The sequence below is a fragment of the Hyperolius riggenbachi genome, chromosome 8 (assembly GCF_040937935.1).
Source record: "Hyperolius riggenbachi isolate aHypRig1 chromosome 8, aHypRig1.pri, whole genome shotgun sequence".
NCBI lineage: Eukaryota > Metazoa > Chordata > Amphibia > Anura > Hyperoliidae > Hyperolius > Hyperolius riggenbachi.
The window spans coordinates 280,371,755-280,392,894 of record NC_090653.1 but is presented as its reverse complement, the minus strand read 5'-3'; the positions used below and the strand labels follow the sequence as shown (position 1 = coordinate 280,392,894).

General features: G+C 45.5%; 1 protein-coding gene across 1 annotated transcript in view; it reads left to right on the top strand.

Moving 5' to 3' along the window:
• The first annotated feature begins 1,746 nt into the window (after positions 1 to 1,746).
• The window catches only part of LOC137528584 (histo-blood group ABO system transferase-like), a 107,999-nt gene continuing 88,605 nt past the window's right edge, over positions 1,747 to 21,140 (top strand). Inside the window, exon 1 of the mRNA XM_068249925.1 lies at positions 1,747 to 2,426. Coding sequence (XP_068106026.1) covers positions 2,411 to 2,426 — 16 coding nt within the window. The 5' untranslated portion in view covers positions 1,747 to 2,410. The remainder of the gene's footprint in view (positions 2,427 to 21,140) is intronic.

Here is a 21,140-nt window from a genome sequence, read left to right as displayed (position 1 = left end):
ACCTCATTGAGCATTCTGTGCTGTGCTCTTGCAGTCATCTTTACAGGACGGCCACTCTTAGGGAGAGTAGCAGCAGTGCTGAACTTTCTCCATTTATAGACAATTTGTCTTACCATGGACTGATGAACTGCAAGGCTTTTGGAGATACTTTTATAACCCTTTCCAGCTTTATGCAAGTCAACAATTCTTAATCGTAGGTCTTCTGAGAGCTCTTTTGTGCGGGGAATTATTCACATCAGGCAATGCTTCTTGGGAAAAGCAAACCCAAAACCGGTGTGTGTTTTTATAGGACAGGGCAGCTGTAACCAACACCTCTAATCTCATCTCATTGACTGGACTCCAGCTGGCTGACGCCTCACTCCAATTAGCTCTTGGAGAGGTCATTAGTCTCGGGGTTCACATACCTTTTCCACCTACACTGTGAATGTTTACATGGTGTGATGAAGATCAGACCACATTTTATGACCAATTTGTGCAGAAATCCATATAATTCCAAAGGGTTCACATACTTTTTCTTGCTACTGTAAATGTATACAGCAAAGCCGGCATGCCTGAGGGGATAACAAAGACTGTTATTGTGTGTGTGTGTATGTGTGTGTGTGTGTGTGTGGGGGGGGGGGTTTGCCTTGCGGTAAGCCCGAGCTGAGCGGTAAGCTCGGGCTATGCCATGCAGGAGGATTTCTCAGGTCCTGCTGGGCCGTTTTTTTTTGGTACACGCAGCTAGCACTTTGCTAGCTGCGTGTACTGCCCGATTGCCATCGCTCCGCGCCGGTTTGCCGCTACCCGCCGTGCCACCCTCCTGACCCCATGCGCTGCCTGGCCAATCAGTGCCACACAGCGCTGAGGGGTGGATCGGGACTCCCTTTGACGTGACGTTGGTGATGTCATCCCGCCCGTCGCCATGGTGACGGGGTAAGCCCTAATGGAAATCTCGTTCAGAACGGGATTTCCAGACGGACTTGATCGCCAGAGGCGATTGAAGAGGGTAGGGGGATGCCGCTGCACAGCAGCTGTCATGTAGCTAGCGCTAGGCTAGCTACATGATTAAAAAAAACTAAATTAAAAAAATAGTGCTGTTCTGCCCCCTGACAGTTTTAATTAACCGCCAGGAGGGTTAAAATACAGATTTAGCCTGCAGCGACGCCCTATAGCTCCTAGCGGCTTCCGGCATCCGTCCACAGCTCCTGGTGGGTCACGCGGGTCAGGTGACATGGCGGGAGGTGTGGACGCTCGGTGGGTATTCTATCCTTCCCCGGCAGGTGGAGGAGCTTGTGCTCAAGCAGCCGGCAAGCACATGTATCCAGCATCAGGCAATCCCAACCGGTGCTGTAATAAGGAGAGGAAAAGTGTCTTTCTCACGTTAGAGAAATACCTCAGTATTTGTTTTATAGTCAACAAACCACTAGCGGCACAATTCCAGATGGATATAACACCATTAGCAATATATCACAGATAGTAGAAAACATCATAGTTTGTGCAGTTGGTGACCCTCCTGTTCATGTCCTTTACGGAATACTTCCAATAGAAGCAGCAGTTTCGTAGTGAGGATCATTGATTTTTTTTTCACAAGGTGAATAACAGTTTCCTCAGCAGAGGAAAGATCTAATAATAGGCTGTAATAACACGCCTGCAACTTCAGGTCTCAGGTGTCGTTCATCAAATCTGAGGGCGGAGAGCCACCACACCTGTCCTCATCTCCAGCTGAGAGACCAGCAGGTCCCTCATCATTGTCAGCACAGCAAGAACCTGCTGGGTCCTTCAGTGTACTCAGCACAGCCAGAACCTGCTGGACTCTTCATTCTACTCAGCACAGCCAGAACCTGCTGGGTCCTTCAGTGTACTCAGCACAGCCAGAACCTGCTGGACTTTTCATTTTACTCAGCACAACCAGAACCTGCTGGTTCCGTCAGTGTACTCAGCACAACCAGAACCTGCTGGACTCTTCATTCTACTCAGCACAGCCAGAACCTGCTGGGTCCTTCAGTGTACTCAGCACAGCCAGAACCTGCTGGGTCCTTCAGTGTACTCAGCACAGCCAGAACCTACTGGACCCTCCACTTTTGCAAACACTATCAGAACTTGCGGAATGCTTTATTGTTGCCAACACAGCCAGAACCTGCTGGAACGTTTGTTGTAGTATGCATAGCCAGAAGCAGAAGGACCCTTTATTGTAATCTGCATAGCCAGAACCTGATGGACCCTTTGTTGTAGTCTATACAGCCAGAACCTGCTGGACCCTTTATTGTAGCCAGTATAGCCAGAACCTGATGGAACCTTGATTGTAGTCAGTATAGCCAGAACATGATGGACCCTTTGTTGTAGTCAGTATAGCCAGAACCTGATGGACCCTTCGTTGTAGTCAGCACAACCAGAACCTGTGGAATCCGAGCTAAAGATCAGCCCTGAAAAAATGTACCTGGAGAGATGTGAGTACATTGAATAAAATGCACAACTGTACAAGGCCATTTGGTAAATAACATAAATGGAACAACTAGGGACACTTTAAAGGGAATGTATGGCAATTTATTTAAATAGTTATATTTTCGGTTAAGTACCAGATTAATGGTAGGTTCACTCACTGCATGTTTTGTAGATAGTTAAGGTTCTTTACAAAAAACATAAGATAACATATGATAACGGCAAATGGCATCTCTGGCCCCTTAAAGGACAACCGAGGTGACATGTGACATGATAAGCTAGACGTGTATGTACAGTGCCAAGCCCTCAAATAACTAGGCTGTGTTCCTTTTTTTCTTTCTCTGCCTGAAAGGGTTAAACATCAGGTATGCAAGTGACAGTCTCTGTCTGGGTCAGACTGGGTCAGACTATAGCATCACCCTCACTGATAAGTAATTACAGCTATAACATACTTTCCAGTCAGTAAATTGCTTCCTGCGGCAGGAAATAAATAAAAAAGGTCAATAATTCATAGATTTTAGCTCTGACATTCTTCAGTGAAGGTGTCATTGAGCAGAGACAATGAAACAGTAATAACTTAAAAACTATATTTAACTATAAAATAAAATTGGGGGATGTCAAAAAAAAAAAGTCATCTTTAGGAGGAGGAGGATACATATACATTTTCTCATCAGTTTATTTTCACCTCGGATGTCCTTTAAAGTGCCTTCCTGGAACTGGTTAAAGTGATGATGGGGACTTGTCTACTAAAGAGTAATATTTTTAAAGGTACCCTGGCTCAAAACGTACACAAAGCCAGTGGATGCACTCTGCACCTAAACACCACCCCCCCCCCAAAAAAAAAAATTCTGGGGTAGACCGCCAGTAGAATCCTTGGGCCTGATTCACAAAGCGGTGCAAACTGTTAGCACGCTGGTGAAGTGCCCCTTATCACGCCTAAACTCAGTTTAGGCATGATAAATTTAGCCATGATAAGTTTAGGCATGATAAGTTTAGGCATGATAGGTTTAGGCGTGATAAGTTTAGGCGTGATAAGTTTAGGCATGATAAGTTTAGGCATGATAAGTTTAGGCATGATAAGTTTAGGCGTGATAAGTTTAGGCGTGATAAGTTTAGGCATGAAAGTTTAGGCGTGATAAGTTTAGGCGTGATAAGTTTAGGTGTGATAAGTTTAGGCATGATGACTATAGCACCAACTGCGTTAGCACCGCAGTACACAGCTGATCAAAAGTTTTGCGCCAGCAAAGTCTGGTGCGCGAAACGTCGCATAGAGTTTAATGGCACTGCTTTGCGCGCGAGACTTTGTGATCTAAACTTATCACGCCTAAACTTATCACGCCTAAACTTATCACACCTAAACTTATCATGCCTAACCTTATCACGCCTAAACTTATCACGCCTAAACTTATCATGCCTAACCTTATCATGCCTAAACTTATCATGCCTAAACTGAGTTTAGGCATGATAAAATGGTTATCATGCCTAAAGTCTAACTGGGTTATCACTGCTTTGTGAATTGAGCCCCTTGTGTGTGTACTGCATTTACTATATCAAACATTGCAATGAAATGGTAGTCTATGCAGTCAGGCTGATAACTAACGGGGCTTGGCAGATATCAGAGGAAAATTTAAGAGGTCCTCCGCTAAAACCTCACAGGGTACAGCTAAAATGGGAAGGGGTACTCCAAAAGAATTCCAGTGATCCCTTTTTTCACCTCCCCCTTGTCTACCACAACGTTAAACACCAGTTTCTCTATTCACCACATGTTCCAAACAGATTCAAAATATTCCATTAGCGATGATCGTAATCAGCTAACTAGAATTACGCAAATTTACGCATACATTTTCACAATTACGCATACACCTAATTACAAATTCATAATTCAATTGACTTTGTGTAATCATTCGTAATTGCGCATTAATTTATGCGTAATTTACGCGTAATTCATGCCGACTTTGGTGGTGAATAGCAAAGCTCCCTACACATGCCATTGCTACCAAAAATGCCACATATGTTAAAGAGAAAAGTGGGTACAAGTCAAAAAAATAATTTTTTCAAAAAGACCTTAAGCATTTTGAGAAAATGGAATTTAAAAATGCAAAAAAAAAAAATGGTTTTTAAACCTAGAAAAATAACAGTTTAAAAACCATTTCTTTGTAGTTTTAAAATCGATTTTCTCAAAAACTACAAGGTCTTTTTAAACAATTCTTTTTGTAATGTGTACCCACTAATCTCCTTAATATATGTAGCAGTTTTGGTAGCAATGGCATGTCTTGGAGCTTTGCTATTCACCGCCATATTTGGCATGAAATTATGCATAAATTACTTTTTGCGTAATTAAGAAAGGGAACGATTAACTACGAAATTGGTTACACTATTCCCCCGAACTTTCATATTACAATTACGATGCGTAATTACGCATGGACGTAATTTCTGCTCATCACTATATTCCATTATAAGGCCCCTTTCACACTTAACTCTAGCACAGGGCACAAGGAAAACAGAGAGAAAAGCATTTTTAGAGAGTTTAGCCTGTCTAATCCCCCCTCATCTGTAAGTAACCACAAGTGTAGTTTGTTCTCACAGCTGTGTCAACACAGAAATTTGGCAGTCCTTGGCAGACACAGCTAATAGGTACACACAGGATGTTAACCCTTTCTCTGCTTCCATGAAAGCAGGAAGTAGACACACTGAAGATTTGTGTCAGACACAGGATGTGTCATGCGGAATTGCGATTTTACCTTTGTTGCACATCTACAGTTTTTCAATGGCATCATATTGAAATTGCATTTTTGTGGGAATATTTTTGGTGTTTTTGAAAGGGCAGTGTCGCATTTATTTGCATACAAAGTTCAAATTGCATGTACTGAAAGTAAATGCAAACGCATAAAATTTGCAGTCGGAATGTAACAATTTTCCCGCGAATGTAAAGTTAATTGCATTAAATTTCATGTAAATTGAGCTTTTCTAGTAGGCACAAAAATCGCATTGTGAAAATCGCATACACAACGCACACAAACAAATTAAATCTCAACCGACAAAATTGCAAAACAGAATAAAAAACGTGGCTGAGCTTTTCCACTCATCCCTGCAATTCCTGGCTGCTTTTTCTCTTTTCCGATTCTGTATTTTGCCATTATTCTTTTAGTTGTGAGGGTTTTTATGCAAATATTCAGAATGCAAATTTTTCATGCATACCAATGAAGGTAATTTACATGAAAATGTATATAATTAACTTAATATTTGCATGCGCATTCCTCATTGCTAGTTCATCATTCCCATTGGCTTGTGTTTTTTGCATTGTTAATTCGCAGTTCCCATTGGCTTATACTTAATTAACATCACGTTTGCATGCATATTTCACCATTGCTAATTTGCAGTTTCCATTGGCTTGAATTGGTATGCAAATCAATGTCCGTCGCAAAAGAAAGTGCATGCTGGGTGATTTTTTTGCAAAAAAATTGCCATTGACTTGCATTGGATGTGTGGCAAACACAAATTCATAAGAAGGAAACACTTTGACCGATTTCTACGACACTTGGTATATAGAGCCCTTACTACCTGGAAAGATGTTTTATGCGGGTCTCACACCCCCTCTGAACACCTGGGAGGAACCACAAACAGACAATCAGATTTCACCCATTAACGTCAATGGGAAAATTTAAAAGGCTGCCATTCTCACAGTAAGCCCCCAAACTTGGCACAGTTGGTCACTTGGTGGCCAAGGTTAAAATTTCAGGGAAAGCGGGCGGAGCATAAAATAGCCAATCCGTTTTCAGCCATTCATTTTACATGGGAAAATGTAAACTGCAGCCATTTTAGACTATTAAATGAAGATCCTTTTCTTGCCAGGGTTCTCAAACTTGGCACACTTTCCATCTGGGTGATTGATTGGGATTAATATTCAGGAAAGTGGTAGAAGTCACAAACAGCCAATCAGATTTCTTTGATTGATAAACTGCTTCCATGTTCACATTATTGATGCCAAGGACCTCAAAGCTCACAAACTTGGTCATTGAGTGACTGTGTGTCAAGGTTACAAAAAGTGGGTAGAGCCAACAACAACCAATTTTTTCCCTTGGAAAATGTAAACTGCAGCCATTCTTACACTATTAATGGCAGAGTTTTCAACCTTGGCACTCTTGGTCACTGAGTGACAGGAATTAATATTTAGGAAACTGGGTGGAGCTTACAACAGCCAATGAAAATTCACCTATTGATTTTCAAGGGGAATATTTAAATTGCTGCTATTTTTACACTGTTAATAGCAGAGGCCTCAAACCTGGTACAGTCGGTCATTGGATGGCTGGGATTCAAATTCAGAAAAGGGGGCAGAGCCACAAACAGTTTGATTGATAAACTGCTTACATTCCCACATTAATGATACCAAGGACCCTAAAGCTCAAAAACTTGGCCATTGAGTGACTGTCTGTCAAGTTATGAAAAAGTGGCAAAATACATATTTAGCACAGGGCTGTCAAACTCAAATACAAAGTGGGCCGAAAGTGTGCTCTGGGATCAAGTCGCAGGCCAACCTCAATGTCTAGTGGCCACCTCTCTCCCTTATAAAGTTCCTTGGTGTTTAGTGGTCCTCCCTCCCCTATACAATTCCCTGATGTTTAGTTGTCCTCTCTCTGCCTCCCCTATACAGTTTTCTCGTGTCCAGTGGCCCCTCCTTACCCTATACAGTTTCCTGGTGCCTAGTGGCCTCTCCCTCTCCAATACAGTTCCCTGGTATCTAGTGCTTTCCCCTTCCCCATTTGGCTTTCCAGGTGATCTAGGGCTTCACCTCCAATATAGCTTTTCTGGTGGTCTAGTCTAGAGTAGGCCAAGCAAAATGCAAAGTGGGAAAACCAAGGCTAAATCTGATGGCTCTGAGGGCCAGATTTGGCCCACGGGCCGGAGTTTGACATGTATGCTCTAGCAATGCCGGGTCTGCAGCTAGTACTTCGTATTTTCCAAATTCTATGCTTAGCTAGCATGAGAAATATTTTACTAGAGTCAACAAAGTTTTTCTTGTGATGGAGAAAATCTCATGCGTAAACCACTTACGTGAGTAATGTTTTGTGTAGTCCCACGAAGGTGTGAGGGTGGGTCATTGATCACTTACTCAGCAGCGAGACAAAGGAAAACAGGCATTGTGCTTTAGTTTATGCTTCAGCAGATAGCGGGTTTGTGCATGAATCCTAATTTTTTAGAATGCACACACCCTAGAGATATTTATAGACAGACACAGATATAAATAAATGCAAGTAATCCCATCCTTTCAGGAGAAGCTACTACAGTAATTAAAAGAGAGACAATATTTGGGGGAACCGCGTTTCAGATTTTTGTGGGTACATTTTACATACCTGTTTATACATTTCTCTGTCCAGGGTGGGTGCGCTAGGAAACCAAAAGGTTAATTCACAAAGCATCGATATGCTTTAACGCATGGATTCATGCAAGTTATGCTAAAGCAACGTGGATGCGTAACAGTTTATTTTTTACGTTTGTAAAGTCTTTCCGCTCAAAACCTAAAGGACTGATAAGGTGATCCAAAAAAATCTAGTTTTACTTACCTGGGCCTCTTCCAGCCCCTTCAAGTCAGGTGTGTCCCTCACTCCTCCGGTCTTCGCTGGCAGCCTCTGAAGTGTGCCAACCCCCGAATGAGGGTCTGCGCAGTACACTCCCGATGACGTGGGCGCATATGCAAAAGATGCCGACCCTTCCGGGGGTTGGCGATCCTAAGAAGCAAAAGCTCAAGGTTAGTAAAACTAGATTGTTTTTGGTCATCTCGTGAGTCCTTTACAGGCACCACAACAACATATAGTAGAATTTAATATATTTTTCAGGACCCCCCCCTACCTCCGTCGAAGCCTAACCCTAATCACCACCCCATGCCTAGACCTAACCACTTCCCTTCCAATGCCTAACCCTCTCCCCGCTGATGTCTAACCCTAACCACCTCCCCACTGGTGCCTAACCCTAACCACCTTCCCATCAATGTCTAAACCTAACCACCTACCCTCAGATGTCTAAGCCTAACCACCTCCCCGCCGAAGCCTAACCCTAACCACCACCCCATGTCTAGCCCTAATCACCTCCTCACCAAAGTCTAACCCTAACCATCTCCCCTCCAATGTCTAACCCTAACCACCTTCCCACCAATGCCTAACCCTAACCACCTCCCCGCTAATGTCTAACCCTTAGGGTTAGGCACCGGCGGGAGGTGGTTAACCACTTCTCTGCCGATGCCTAACCCTAACAACCTCCCCGCCGGTGCCTAACCCCAACCATCTCCCCGCCGATGTCTAACCCTAACCACCTCCAGCCAATGCCTAACCCTAACCACTTCTCCGCCGGTGCCTAACCCTAACCAAACCCCTCAGAGATGCCTGGCTTTAAAAGACTCCCTCCCCCTGTGACGAACATTACGGAAAGTCGTGCGCAATCGCCGGCGACTTGCGTAATGGTCCAGCCCATTACTGTCAGTCCTGTGCAGATTAAAACAAATGTCTTTCTTTTCCCTCTCTTCTCTTAAAAACAAAGTACAGTAACTTCCCCCCATGTCCTGTGAGGCCAGCAAGGAATTTCACACGTGGCTCGACCTCCTAGGTAGAGCCATGTGCTGCACAGCTCATGTCCCAGAAACTAGATCCAACCACTAAGATAAGAGATTCCCTCCAAACTCGTAGACTCAAACAAAGGAAACTTTATTGTATCTATTTCAAAATAGGCTTGTCAGAGAAAGACAAAAATTACATTTTCGGATACCCATAAGCCAGTTCTGTAATTCCACCGAATTACAATTTTCCAACTGTCAGGAGTCAGTAGGGAAACTGCTTTATTCAGCCTACGTAGAGCGAATGCGATAGAATAGGCATGTGTAGCCTCATTTGATACAGGGTCGCAGGCCGCTTATGAATATACCCTCGGATTTGCGATGCGCCAATCTGGGGCGGAGTCACACAGATTATTAATAAATGCTACATTTTCTTGCTCTGAGTCTGGGGGTGGTAACCTTGCTGCCAGGAGATAACCCCGCCTTCCCTCCACCTAGTTTGGAGGTAACCCAGCCCCAATTCTAAGATTGTATAAATCTGGGGCCAGCAGACCCGCCTTGTCCTTCATAATTTAATCTGCTAAAGAAGAGCTTGGAGCATGCGTTCCACAGAGGGACCGACACATGCATTTTTCCAAGGACTCTTAAAGCTCGTTTAAACTGGACTCTTTCTTCATTCTCCAAATGGACTGCTCAGCCGCAACTAAGTAAGAACTTTCTAATTTTATCCCTTTTATTTTTAGCTATGTGTCTACGTGTTAATCTGTGTAAATGTATGTAATGCAACTTTGTTATAAAAACGTTTAAAAATCGTTATGGTTACAATCTGTTCTGAATATACACAATCGTACCTATTCTCCTGAAACCACTACCGTGTTTAATAGAAGTGTACCTTTATAACCCGTATGCGAGAACCCGGCCCAGATACAAAGATCTGACCCAGGTTCCTGCATACTGCTAAGGGTTAATAGAGCGTTCTCGAAGTACTAGTATAATTACAGTAGCGGGCTGTGTAACCCGCTTGGTGGCAGATCTTTGAATTGTATGTGTGTGGTGAATCCTTTGGCGTCCGAACGCCCCTCCACTAGTCAGTTCATCAAATTGCGAAGTCAGGTTACCCTCTGTGATGAGCAAAATGACAGTGTCAGAGGATTTCTGACACTGATCGATTGACCCCATCTGCAGATCGGCCTTGTGGTCTGTGACACCCCCCACTGATGCCTAACCTTAACTGCCCACTCCAATGCCAAGCTGTCTATATACGTACCGCATAAAACAAAATATGGGGCTCTGCAGAAGTTTGGGCACCACCATAGGCCCCATAGACAATTACAGCTATGGGGAGAAATTTGGGTGGCGGATGTGCTCGATAAAATAGCTGGCACTGGGCCCTCCCGCTATGCAAATTGAGGCTACAGCGGCTCCTCCTTATAGACGTCATAAAAAAAGAACGAAGTGTGGGTGGTTAATGAGATGCAAATAATCTCGAGCTGATGCAGAGTTAGACAAAATTTTCTATGAACATTAATGCAGCATTCAAATAGTCCAATCAAATTCTACATCTTTAGAATTAGATTCTGTCCATTTTTCATTCTGCATAATTCTCCATCAATCACGGAATGACTTGGATCCTATTAACCATCCTGTGAGGTGTATACTTCATTCCTGTGGCCGCCCCCGTTCCTGGTAGCTGTAGCTTGTGACAGTGGGACAGATGAAGGATGGTTATTATGAGGGGTGGCTCCAGGATTTTTTTTATTGCGGGTGCTTTGCAGGTGCTGGATTCACTGGTGGGGTAGATGCTGAAATAGGTGTGCCCATGCACTGGAAAGTGAGCGTGGTAGTGAATCTCATGATAGGAAACTGACTGATGACGAAGAAGAAACGGAAGCTTCGGGGCAGGAGGCGAGCAGAGAGGTGAGTGACTCTCTCTCACTGGGCTGGCTGCTGCTAATCCTCTCTGCTTTATCTGCCGGGCTGCTGGGGGTTCTATAGCACCGTGTGTGATTATTACATGATCTGTGCAGCTGACTCTCACTCGCTGATGCAGATTGTTACGTACTGTCTCTAGAGACGTCTTCCTGAACCAGCGGGAAATGCTGCAAGTCTCTCGCACCTGTGCTCCTCTCTGCTGGGAATGCCGAGGTCCGAGCTGCAGTGCCTGAGTCATACCATACATGTGCTCCTCTCTGCTGGGAACGCCGAGGTCCAAGCTGCAGTACCTGAGTCATATCATACCTGTGTGCCTCTCTGCTGGGAACGCTGAGGCTTGAGCTCCAGTACCTGAGTCATATCATACCTGTGCTCCTCTCTGCTGAGAACGCCGAGGTCCGAGCTGCAGTACCTGAGTCATATCATACCTGTCTGCCTCTCTGCTGGGAATGCCAATGTCCGAGCTGCAGTGCCTGAGTCATACCATACATGTGCTCCTCTCTGCTGGGAACGCCGAGGTCCAAGCTGCAGTACCTGAGTCATATCATACCTGTGTGCCTCTCTGCTGGGAACGCTGAGGCTTGAGCTCCAGTACCTGAGTCATATCATACCTGTGCTCCTCTCTGCTGAGAACGCCGAGGTCCGAGCTGCAGTACCTGAGTCATATCATACCTGTGCTCCTCTCTGCTGGGAACGCTGAGGTCCGAGCTGCAGTGCCTGAGTCATATCATACATGTGCTCCTCTCTGCTGGGAATGCCAAGGTCCGAGCTGCAGTGCCTGAGTCATATCATACCTGTGTGCCTCTCTGCTGGGAACGCTGAGGTCCGACCTGCAGTACCTGAGTCATATCATACCTGTGTGCCTCTCTGCTGGGAACGCTGAGGCTTGAGCTCCAGTACCTGAGTCATATTATACCTGTTCTCCTCTCTGCTGGGAACGCCGAGGTCCGAGCTGCAGTACCTGAGTCATATCATACCTGTGCTCCTCTTTGCTGGGAACGCCGAGGTCCGAGCTGCAGTACCTGAGTCATATCATACCTGTGCTCCTCTCTGCTGGGAACGCCGAGGTCCGAGCTGCAGTACCTGAGTCATATCATTCCTGTGCTCCTCTCTGCTGGGAACGCCGAGGTCTGAGCTGCAGTACCTGAGTCATATTATACCTGTTCTCCTCTCTGCTGGGAACGCCGAGGTCCGAGCTGCAGTACCTGAGTCATATCATACCTGTGCTCCTCTCTGCTGGGAACGCCGAGGTCCGAGCTGCAGTACCTGAGTCATATCATACCTGTGCTCCTCTCTGCTGGGAACGCCGAGGTCCGAGCTGCAGTACCTGAGTCATATCATTCCTGTGCTCCTCTCTGCTGGGAACGCCGAGGTCTGAGCTGCAGTACCTGAGTCATATCATACCTGTGCTCCTCTCTTCTGGGAACGCCGAGGTCCGAGCTGCAGTACCTGAGTCATATCATACCTGTGCTCCGCTCTGCTGGGAATGCCGAGGTCCAAGCTGCAGTACCTGAGTCATATCATACTCCTCTCTGCTGAAAATGCCGAGACGTCTTCCTGTACCAGCGGGAAATGCTGCAAGTCTCTCGCACCTGTGCTTCTCTCTGCTGGGAACGCTGAGGTCCGAGCTGCAGTGCCGGAGTCATATCATACATCTGCTCCTCTCTGCTGGGAATGCCGAGGTCCGAGCTGCAGTGCCTGAGTCATATCATACCTGTATGCCTCTCTGCTGGGAACACTGAGGTCCGAACTGCAGTACCTGAGTCATATCATACCTGTGTGCCTCTCTGCTGGGAACGCTGAGGCTTGAGCTCCAGTACCTGAGTCATATTATACCTGTGCTCCTCTTTGCTGGGAACGCGGAGGTCTGAGCTGCAGTACCTGAGTCATATCATACCTGTGCTCCTCTCTGCTGGGAACACTGAGGTCCGAACTGCAGTACCTGAGTCATATCATACCTGTGTGCCTCTCTGCTGGGAACGGTGAGGCTTGAGCTCCAGTACCTGAGTCATATTATACCTGTGCTCCTCTCTGCTGGGAACGCCGAGGTCCGAGCTGCAGTACCTGAGTCATATCATACCTGTGCTCCTCTCTGCTGGGAACGCCGAGGTCTGAGCTGCAGTACCTTAGTCATATCATCATGCTGCTGCATCTGCTGAACATTCCCGGCAAACAGTATGGAAGCCCAGCGCCATGGAAGAGTTAAGAGAGGAACTGTAACCCAGGAGTGACCGTCATACCAATCAGTAGCTGATACCCCCTTTCCCACAAGAGATCTTTCCCTTTTCTCGAGTAGATCACCAGGAAGGTCTGTATGGCTGATATTGTGGCAAAACCCCACCCACAGTGTGAGGTCATGACCATGGTTCTGACAGTTTCCTGTCTGTGAACCTCATTGCATTGTGGGAAATAATGGCTTTCTCCAACTGACAAGCAAGCAGTATTTCCCTCTGTGTATATGTATAAATATTAAAAAAACAACCTTTTAGCCTATTTATCGTATTGTTAGGGGGTGTGGTTATAGATAATGGCAGTTGGTGCTGTCTAGTTTTTTTTTCTGTCTGCCAGTAGTAAAGGTGATGACCTGCAGGCTCATTGTGGATCCAAGAATATGAACAAATGACATGGTGAATATCACCAATTTCTTGATCTCCCTTCTATTTTTTTAACTTCTCACTTTGCATTGATTTATTTTTCCCCCCTTTTTGCTACACTTCCTCTTACAACTTTTTTCCCCTCCCTTCCTCTGAAACAAGGCCTTTGCCCTCCAGAGTAGGCATTATATGACCACACTTGTTATGGGTGGGGGTGGGTCATGGAGGCCGGACTTGATATATGGGAAGCGGGAAAAAAGGGTGCAGGCAGCTAGTGGACAAAAAGGGCGCCGCCATTCACTCTCATAATAAATAATGTTTAATGGGCGCCGAGCAGGAAAAAAGGGCTCCGGAGATAAATAACGTTTACAAACGGCGCCCGGAGATTTTTAATGATTTATAACTGTGCTTGTGGTGATTTACGTTTATAAAATGCACCCGTGCCGAATAACGTTTATAAAAATACTAAACATATTTATCTTATTTAACTAATTAAAACATTATTTAAAGTTTTATCCCTTACTGTTTGTAAAACATTATTATTCACAAAATAAAGCGATCAGTACGTAACGTAAATTGCAATATATTTTTTGCAGCCACAATTAGTAAAACATTATTATCCTCATAATAAAGCGATCAGTAAGGGGGGTCTTAGGTTTAGGCACCACCAGGGGGGGTCGTAGGGTTAGGCACCACCAGGGGGGGTCGTAGGTTTAGGCAGGGCCGGCGCTACCATTAAGGCAAAGTAGGCAGCTGCCCCAGGGCCCCAGAGCTTGTAGGGGCCCCCAGTAGCTACAAGAGGAAAAAAAAAAAATTCAAATCGGCCTTATAGTTTTTGAGAAAATCGATTTTAAAGTTTCAAAGGAAAAAAAAATACACATTTAAAAACCTGCCGACTTTAATGGTTAATAGCAAATCCACCTTAAATGCTAGAAACCCTAAATTTGCAGGATATGTTAAGGAGATCATTAGGAATAAGAGGAAAAAACAATTTTTCAAAAAGACCTTATAGTTTTTAAATGCGGTAAATGTTACTTTTAGTAGCAAACCTAACGGTAGTGTAATTTTACATGCATCAAACGAAAGCGCAATAAATTTCCTGACGGGGTTTCCAGGGGGTCCATACGCAGCCGCAGCGCTTTGGCCAGGGATCGCTATACAGCCGCAATATGGCTGTATGAAGATCCCTGGCATTTTTTCCTATTTTCCCAATTTTTTTTTTATGTTTAGAGTGTGGGATTTTTTTTTTTTTTTTAAATTATTTTAATTTTTTTTAAATTATGTGCGGTCCCTCCTCCTGAAACTTTTTAACCCCTTGTCCCCCATGCAGGCTGGGATAGCCAGAATGTGGAGCTCCGACCGATTGGGACTTCACACCCTGACTATACCAGCTGCAAAAAAGGTCCCCTAATGCCGATTTTTGTTCCGGGGTATATGTTGGGGGGGCCCCCCAGGTTTATTTTGCCCTGGGGCCCCATTGTTGCTTAAACCGGCCCTGGGTTTAGGCACCACCAGGGGGGTCTTAGGTTTAGGCACCACCAGGGGGGTCTTAGGGTTAGGCACCACCAGGGGGGTCTTAGGATTAGGCACCACCAGGGGGGTCTGAGGTTTAGGCACCACCAGGGGGGTCTTAGGTTTAGGCACCACCAGAGGGGTCTTAGGTTTAGGCACCACCAGGGGGGTCTTAGGTTTAGGCACCACCAGGGGGGTCTTAGGTTTAGGCACCACCAGGGGGGTCTTAGGTTTAGACACTTAGGTTTAGGCACCACCAGGGGGGTCTTAGGGTTAGGCACCACCAGGGGGGTCTTAGGGTTAGGCACCACCAGAGGGGTCTAGGAGTTAGGGATAGGTACAGGGAGGGTTCTGTGTGAGAGTAGGCTTAGGTATAGTTTTAGTAAAATTTTAGTAATACTTACTAATGTTTTACAACACTTATTACGAACGTAGTTATATTTATATCATCGTTATAAAGAATATTTTCAGATTTTATTATAAGAACAAACCATAAATGAAGGTTATTCAGAATAATAAATAATTACAACAATTAAACATATATTATCGTTTTTTTAATAAACGTAATTATAAGTTTTACTTTTGAAACAGGGAAGATTAACGTTTTCACAATTGCCGATTTCATAAACATTATTTAATGATTTATAATTTTGTAAAACATTATTTGTAAACGAAATATAGCACACTATTTTTATAAACGCTATTAATGATTAATTATTAATTAGCGTTTACACCCCGCGCCCTTTTTGTCCAGGCGCCCTTTTTGTACGTACGCTGCTATATGAGCCCTGGTAGACGTGCCCCCTGGCCTAGGTGGTCACAATTAAAGGGGTTCTTTCGCGAATGAGGAAAAAAATAAAAAGTGGTTTATGCACAAACTATTAAACATCCTTCTAAAATAGTGTAAAAAGTTTTTTTTTTAAAATGAATGGTGTCATCAATACAACATGTAATGTAAATAGTGACGGATGACGGCTGGGAGGCTAATCCATTTGTTAGGGGTGTTTTTTTTTTTTTTACTTTCTTTTCACAAACATAACTCCTGCCTAAGTAGTTTTCAGTGGTATAACCCACTTCTAGCAGGAATCGCTGTTATAGCCCTAATGGCTGAGCTCTGCTGAGCTGCTGAATATGTGTTTACATTGTTGCCAGGCAACCAGAGGCCTTGCAGAGACTCATTTGTGAAAAAGAGTCATAAGCTGCTGGGAAAATGAATCAGTCCCATCTACACCATATGATTCTTTGTCAGATTCGATTCAATTTGATTTGATTCATTGATTTGATTTGATTCAATCTGACATGTCCGATTCATGATTCGTTTCAATTTGAATCGAATTGAATCGAATCATGAATCGGACATGTCAGATTGACTCAAATCAATGAATCAAATCAAAATGAGATTTTCAGAAAATCAGCAGAGCTCAGCTATTAGGGCTATAACCAGGGGCGTAGCAATAGGGGGTGCAGAGGTAGCGACCGCACCGGGGCCCTTGGGCCAGTGGGGCCCCGAAGGGTCCACCCTCTATCACAGTGTTAGCTCTCTATTGGTCCTGTGCTGGTAATAATCACTTCTATAGATGTTTTGAATAGTAGTAATCCTTAACACACTGTTCCCAATCCCCTTCTTGCACTTCTGACACTGTGGTTGTCCTTGGCAAGTTTTGGTGCGCTGTATCAATTGCTATGTATAAAGTTCTTGGGGGGGCCCCATGTAAAACCTGCACCAGGGCCCACAGCTCCTTAGCTACGCCACTGGCTATAACTGTGATTCCTGCTAGAAGTGGGTTATACCACTGAAAACTACTTAGGCAGGAGTTATGTTTGTGAAAAGAAAGTAAAAAAAAAACACCCCTAACAAATGGATTAGCCTCCCAGTCCTTCATAGTCACTGTTTACATTACATGTTATATTGATGAAACCATTCATTTAAAAAAACAAAAACAAAAAAACCTTTTTACACTATTTTAGAAGGATGTTTAATAGTTTATGCATTAACCACTTTTTATTTTTTTTCTTCATTCGCGGAAGAACCCCTTTAAGGGCAAAGATGGGTTAGGATGAAATTGGGCCCTAGGCAAGGTAGTAGCTGTGGCTCCTCCTTATGGTTCTAAAATGGTTTTAAAATGAGACAAAGGTTAGAGAAAGTGGCAGTTGGGCCCACTGACACCCACCGGGCCCCAGGAACCTGCCAAGGCTGCCTTGTGAATGATCCTGCTATGATGAAGGGAGAGAACAGAGTGTATGACGGTGGAGGGGGTCCTCATCATTGTTTTGCTGTGAGACCCCTCATTTGTACATACGCCACTTCTAACTACAACTCTTCTTTGTAGCCATGCACCTGGCAGCCAATCACCATGCTGCTCATGATACCTGTCACATGACAAGAGCCACATGGTGATTGGCTGCACAGTGCAAAGCTACACAGAAGCGGGGTGTGAAGAGAACCTGTCCTGCCGCTGGAAGAAGGTAATGTATAATTCTCAGCTGCTCTGAATTTCCGGGGCTCTCCGGCACCCAAATTTCCTGCTTCCGTCAGTGGGGTCTCTACCTCACCGCACTAGTATGAGGAGGGGATGCGTCAATCAGCAGAGGGTGGGGCCAGTGTCAGTAGGTTTGATGGAGTGCCGCCCCATGTTTCACATGCGCCAACCTAATTATGCAGCGTGGTCCCGGAGGGGATCAGAGTGTCGGAGTCTGTGCCGGACTAGATCCAGCGTTGGTACAGGCAGGAGGGAGCCCAAATGCACCCGCACATTATTTATATCACGTGGCACAGCGGGGAGTGTGGGGCTGGATTTAGTCGGAGGGGCTGCTGCCATGATGGGCTAGGTCTGGTGTCGCCAGCTCTAGCGGTTGAACAATGGTGGCTCCAGCTTCAAATTTGGGGGGTACAAAGGGTGATGGCTGGCTGGTGAGGCCCATTTGGGTGATCAAAAGTGCTGTTTGTTTGGCGAGCTTTAGATAGTTTTTGCCTGACTCAGGTGATAAAATTAAGGCTAACTAGTTCCGCAATGATAGGAACCAAATGTAAACCATCACAAAGAAAACTTGGAGGCTTTTGAGCAGAACAAATTGTCCAAATGATGGTGCTATTATTGAAGAAAAGTTACCTGCTGATTTACTTGGCTAGTTGGCTGGCATGCTTAATCCTAATGCCTGGTACACACAATGAGATTTTTTGGCAGATTTACAGCCAGATAGATTATTTCCAACATGTCCGATCTGACTTCCGAACGATTGTCCGTTCACTTCTATGGAAAATCGATTGTTCACTGTACGCTGCTGGAGCCTGGAAACAGCTAATGGTATGTTACTGAGCAGATGGGGCACTCAGAGGGGCACAGTGATTTCCAGGGGCAGAGCCGGCCTTTGGGGGGGGGGGGGGCAAGTGGGGCAATCGCCCCAGGCACACCGATAATGTAATATTCACTGGCACTGGCTGCGGGCCGGCGATGGCCGATCGCTCACTCACCTGAATGCCCATGAGGCTTCCTGTATGTGGAGCGCATTGGCATCCGGACGGTGCGCAGCATGTTCCTGGGCTGCTGGGTGCGCTCTGCGAGTGACGTCACGAATGACGTCTTGCGCATGTGCAGAGAGCGCTCCCAGAGGGACGGCGGCCCGACCTGAAAAGACGACCCGACAGAGCCTCTGTCTGCAGCAGCCTGCCGCCGGACATATTGCAGATGAGATACCGGTCCGGTAGGATTATGAGGGACACACAGACAGGGGCTATTTAGTAAATTTGGTCGGGGCACTGGGCCTGGGGGAGCAATAATTCCCTGCAAATTCTGCAATGAAAGTGCAAAGAAGTGCAGTGTTCATTGCAGCACTGCACTTGTTTGCACTTTCATTGCAGAATTTGCAGGGAATTGCTTATAAAATCACATAGAACATACTGTGCACTGACTGAGCGTACTGCATTATTAGCAGTGAATGTTATCCATTCCTCTCAGTGTAACAAAGTAATACATATATTATATATGTTACTTAATTATAAATCCACTTCAAATAATATGGAAATTTGTAGGTTCATGTTTCACAAAAGTGAAAAATTCACATTGTTGTTGTACCTTTTTGTCTTTCAATGATTTTTGCCTCTCACTTCTCGTGATACTTAAATTACAGTGACCAGATTTTTCTTGGCTCAACCTGGGACGGAGGTGGTGTGTGTGTGGGTGGGTGGGGGTGGGGGGGTGGGTAGCACGCTGCACCAAAATATGGGCGTGCCCGAAAATGGACGTGTCCATGACATGGTGTGGATGGAGTGAACTGTAATGTAACTCTGAGGCAGTGGCCAGAGTTTCCTCCCAAAACACAGACAGGCAAAGTGACCCTAAAGGTAATTAGGCAATGTTCCCCAAACACATAAGAAAAAGCAGTGTTCCCACAATGATGTGGTGAAATGGGAGATTTGCATCATGGATGTCAGTCCACGACATGACATGACTGTTTAGTCTGTAAAGTGCTGCAGAAGATGCAAGTGCTACATAAATACATAATAATGATATGGCGGGACATTAGACTTTGACTATGGCTGGGATTGGATTGTAAGCTCCACCAAGGACATGACTACATTCTCTGTCAAGTGCTGCCTTAGATCAGTGGTGCTCACCGCCAGGTCATGATCACGCTTACGCGTGGATTCACGACCATTTTGACGCATTCCGCCTCGGACACGCTAAGCCGTGAATAGATTTTCAACCACGAAAATCTACTTCGGCTTCGCGTGAATGCGGACAGAAATCCGCATTCACGCTCGTGAAACCCGGGGCTGAAGTCGTGGTTTGCGGAAATGCGTCAAACTATGCGGAAGTGACACATTGCAGGCCAATCAGAGTGCCCCAGCCAGGCCCTAGCAACCAATCACAGGAGGGGAGCTATGCCCTCCCCTCCTGAATATAAAGCGGCGGCCATGATGGAAAAGCTCTGTCCTTGTTAGACTGTGGTGCTGAGAAGATTATCTCCAGGCCATTGTTGTTTGAGCAAGTGCATTTATTGTGTTAAAAACAAAGCGTTTTTTTTTGCTAACACTGTTCTTATACTGTACACAATTAGCTAGTCAGTGAGTGATTGCTGTAGTTAGTTGTAGTCAGTGTAGTGTAGTGGGAGTGTGGGAGTCTAGTGATTATTTAACTGTGTGTAGTGCTGTGCAGGCAGGTTCAGTGCTGCAGTGTAGTGGGAGTGGGGATTATCTGTGTGTAGAGTGCAGGCAGGGAGGTTAGTGCAGCTGCAGTGTTCACTTGTATATTCCAGTGACAGTTATATACTTGTACTATTTGCAGGCAGCCAGTCACACCACCGGCGCCGCCACTCTCTGCCAGCGCTGTTCATTCATTCTGTCAGTGACCTTGTGCCGTGCCCAGTGCCCACTGCTCGCTCGCTCGCTGGCATATGAGCATCTCGTTACACAGTGTGACATCCTTGTGTGCCCACTGCATCCTTCAGTGACCTAGTTGTATATCCAGTGCCCACTGCTGTGCCCACTGCATCCTTCAGTGACCTTGTACTGTGGCCACTGCATCCTTCAGTGACCTAGTTGTATATCCAGTGCCCACTGCTGTGCCCACTGCATCCTTCAGTGACCTTGTACTGTGGCCACTGCATCCTTCAGTGACCTTGTACTGTGCCCACTGCATCCTTCAGTGACCTTGTACTGTGGCCACTGCATCCTTCAGTGACCTAGTTGTATATCCAGTGCCCACTGCTGTGCCCACTGCATCCTTCAGTGACCTTGTACTGTGGCCACTGCATCCTTCAGTGACCTAGTTGTATATCCAGTGCCCACTGCTGTGCCCACTGCATCCTTCAGTGACCTTGTACTGTGGCCACTGCATCCTTCAGTGACCTAGTTGTATATCCAGTGCCCACTGCTGTGCCCACTGCATCCTTCAGTGACCTTGTACTGTGGCCACTGCATCCTTCAGTGACCTTGTACTGTGCCCACTGCATCCTTCAGTGACCTTGTACTGTGCCCACTGCATCCTTCAGTGACCTAGTTGTATATCCAGTGCCCACTGCTGTGCCCACTGCATCCTTCAGTGACCTTGTACTGTGGCCACTGCATCCTTCAGTGACCTTGTACTGTGCCCACTGCATCCAGTGATTCATTACTAGCAACATGTCTGGCAGGGTTTCGC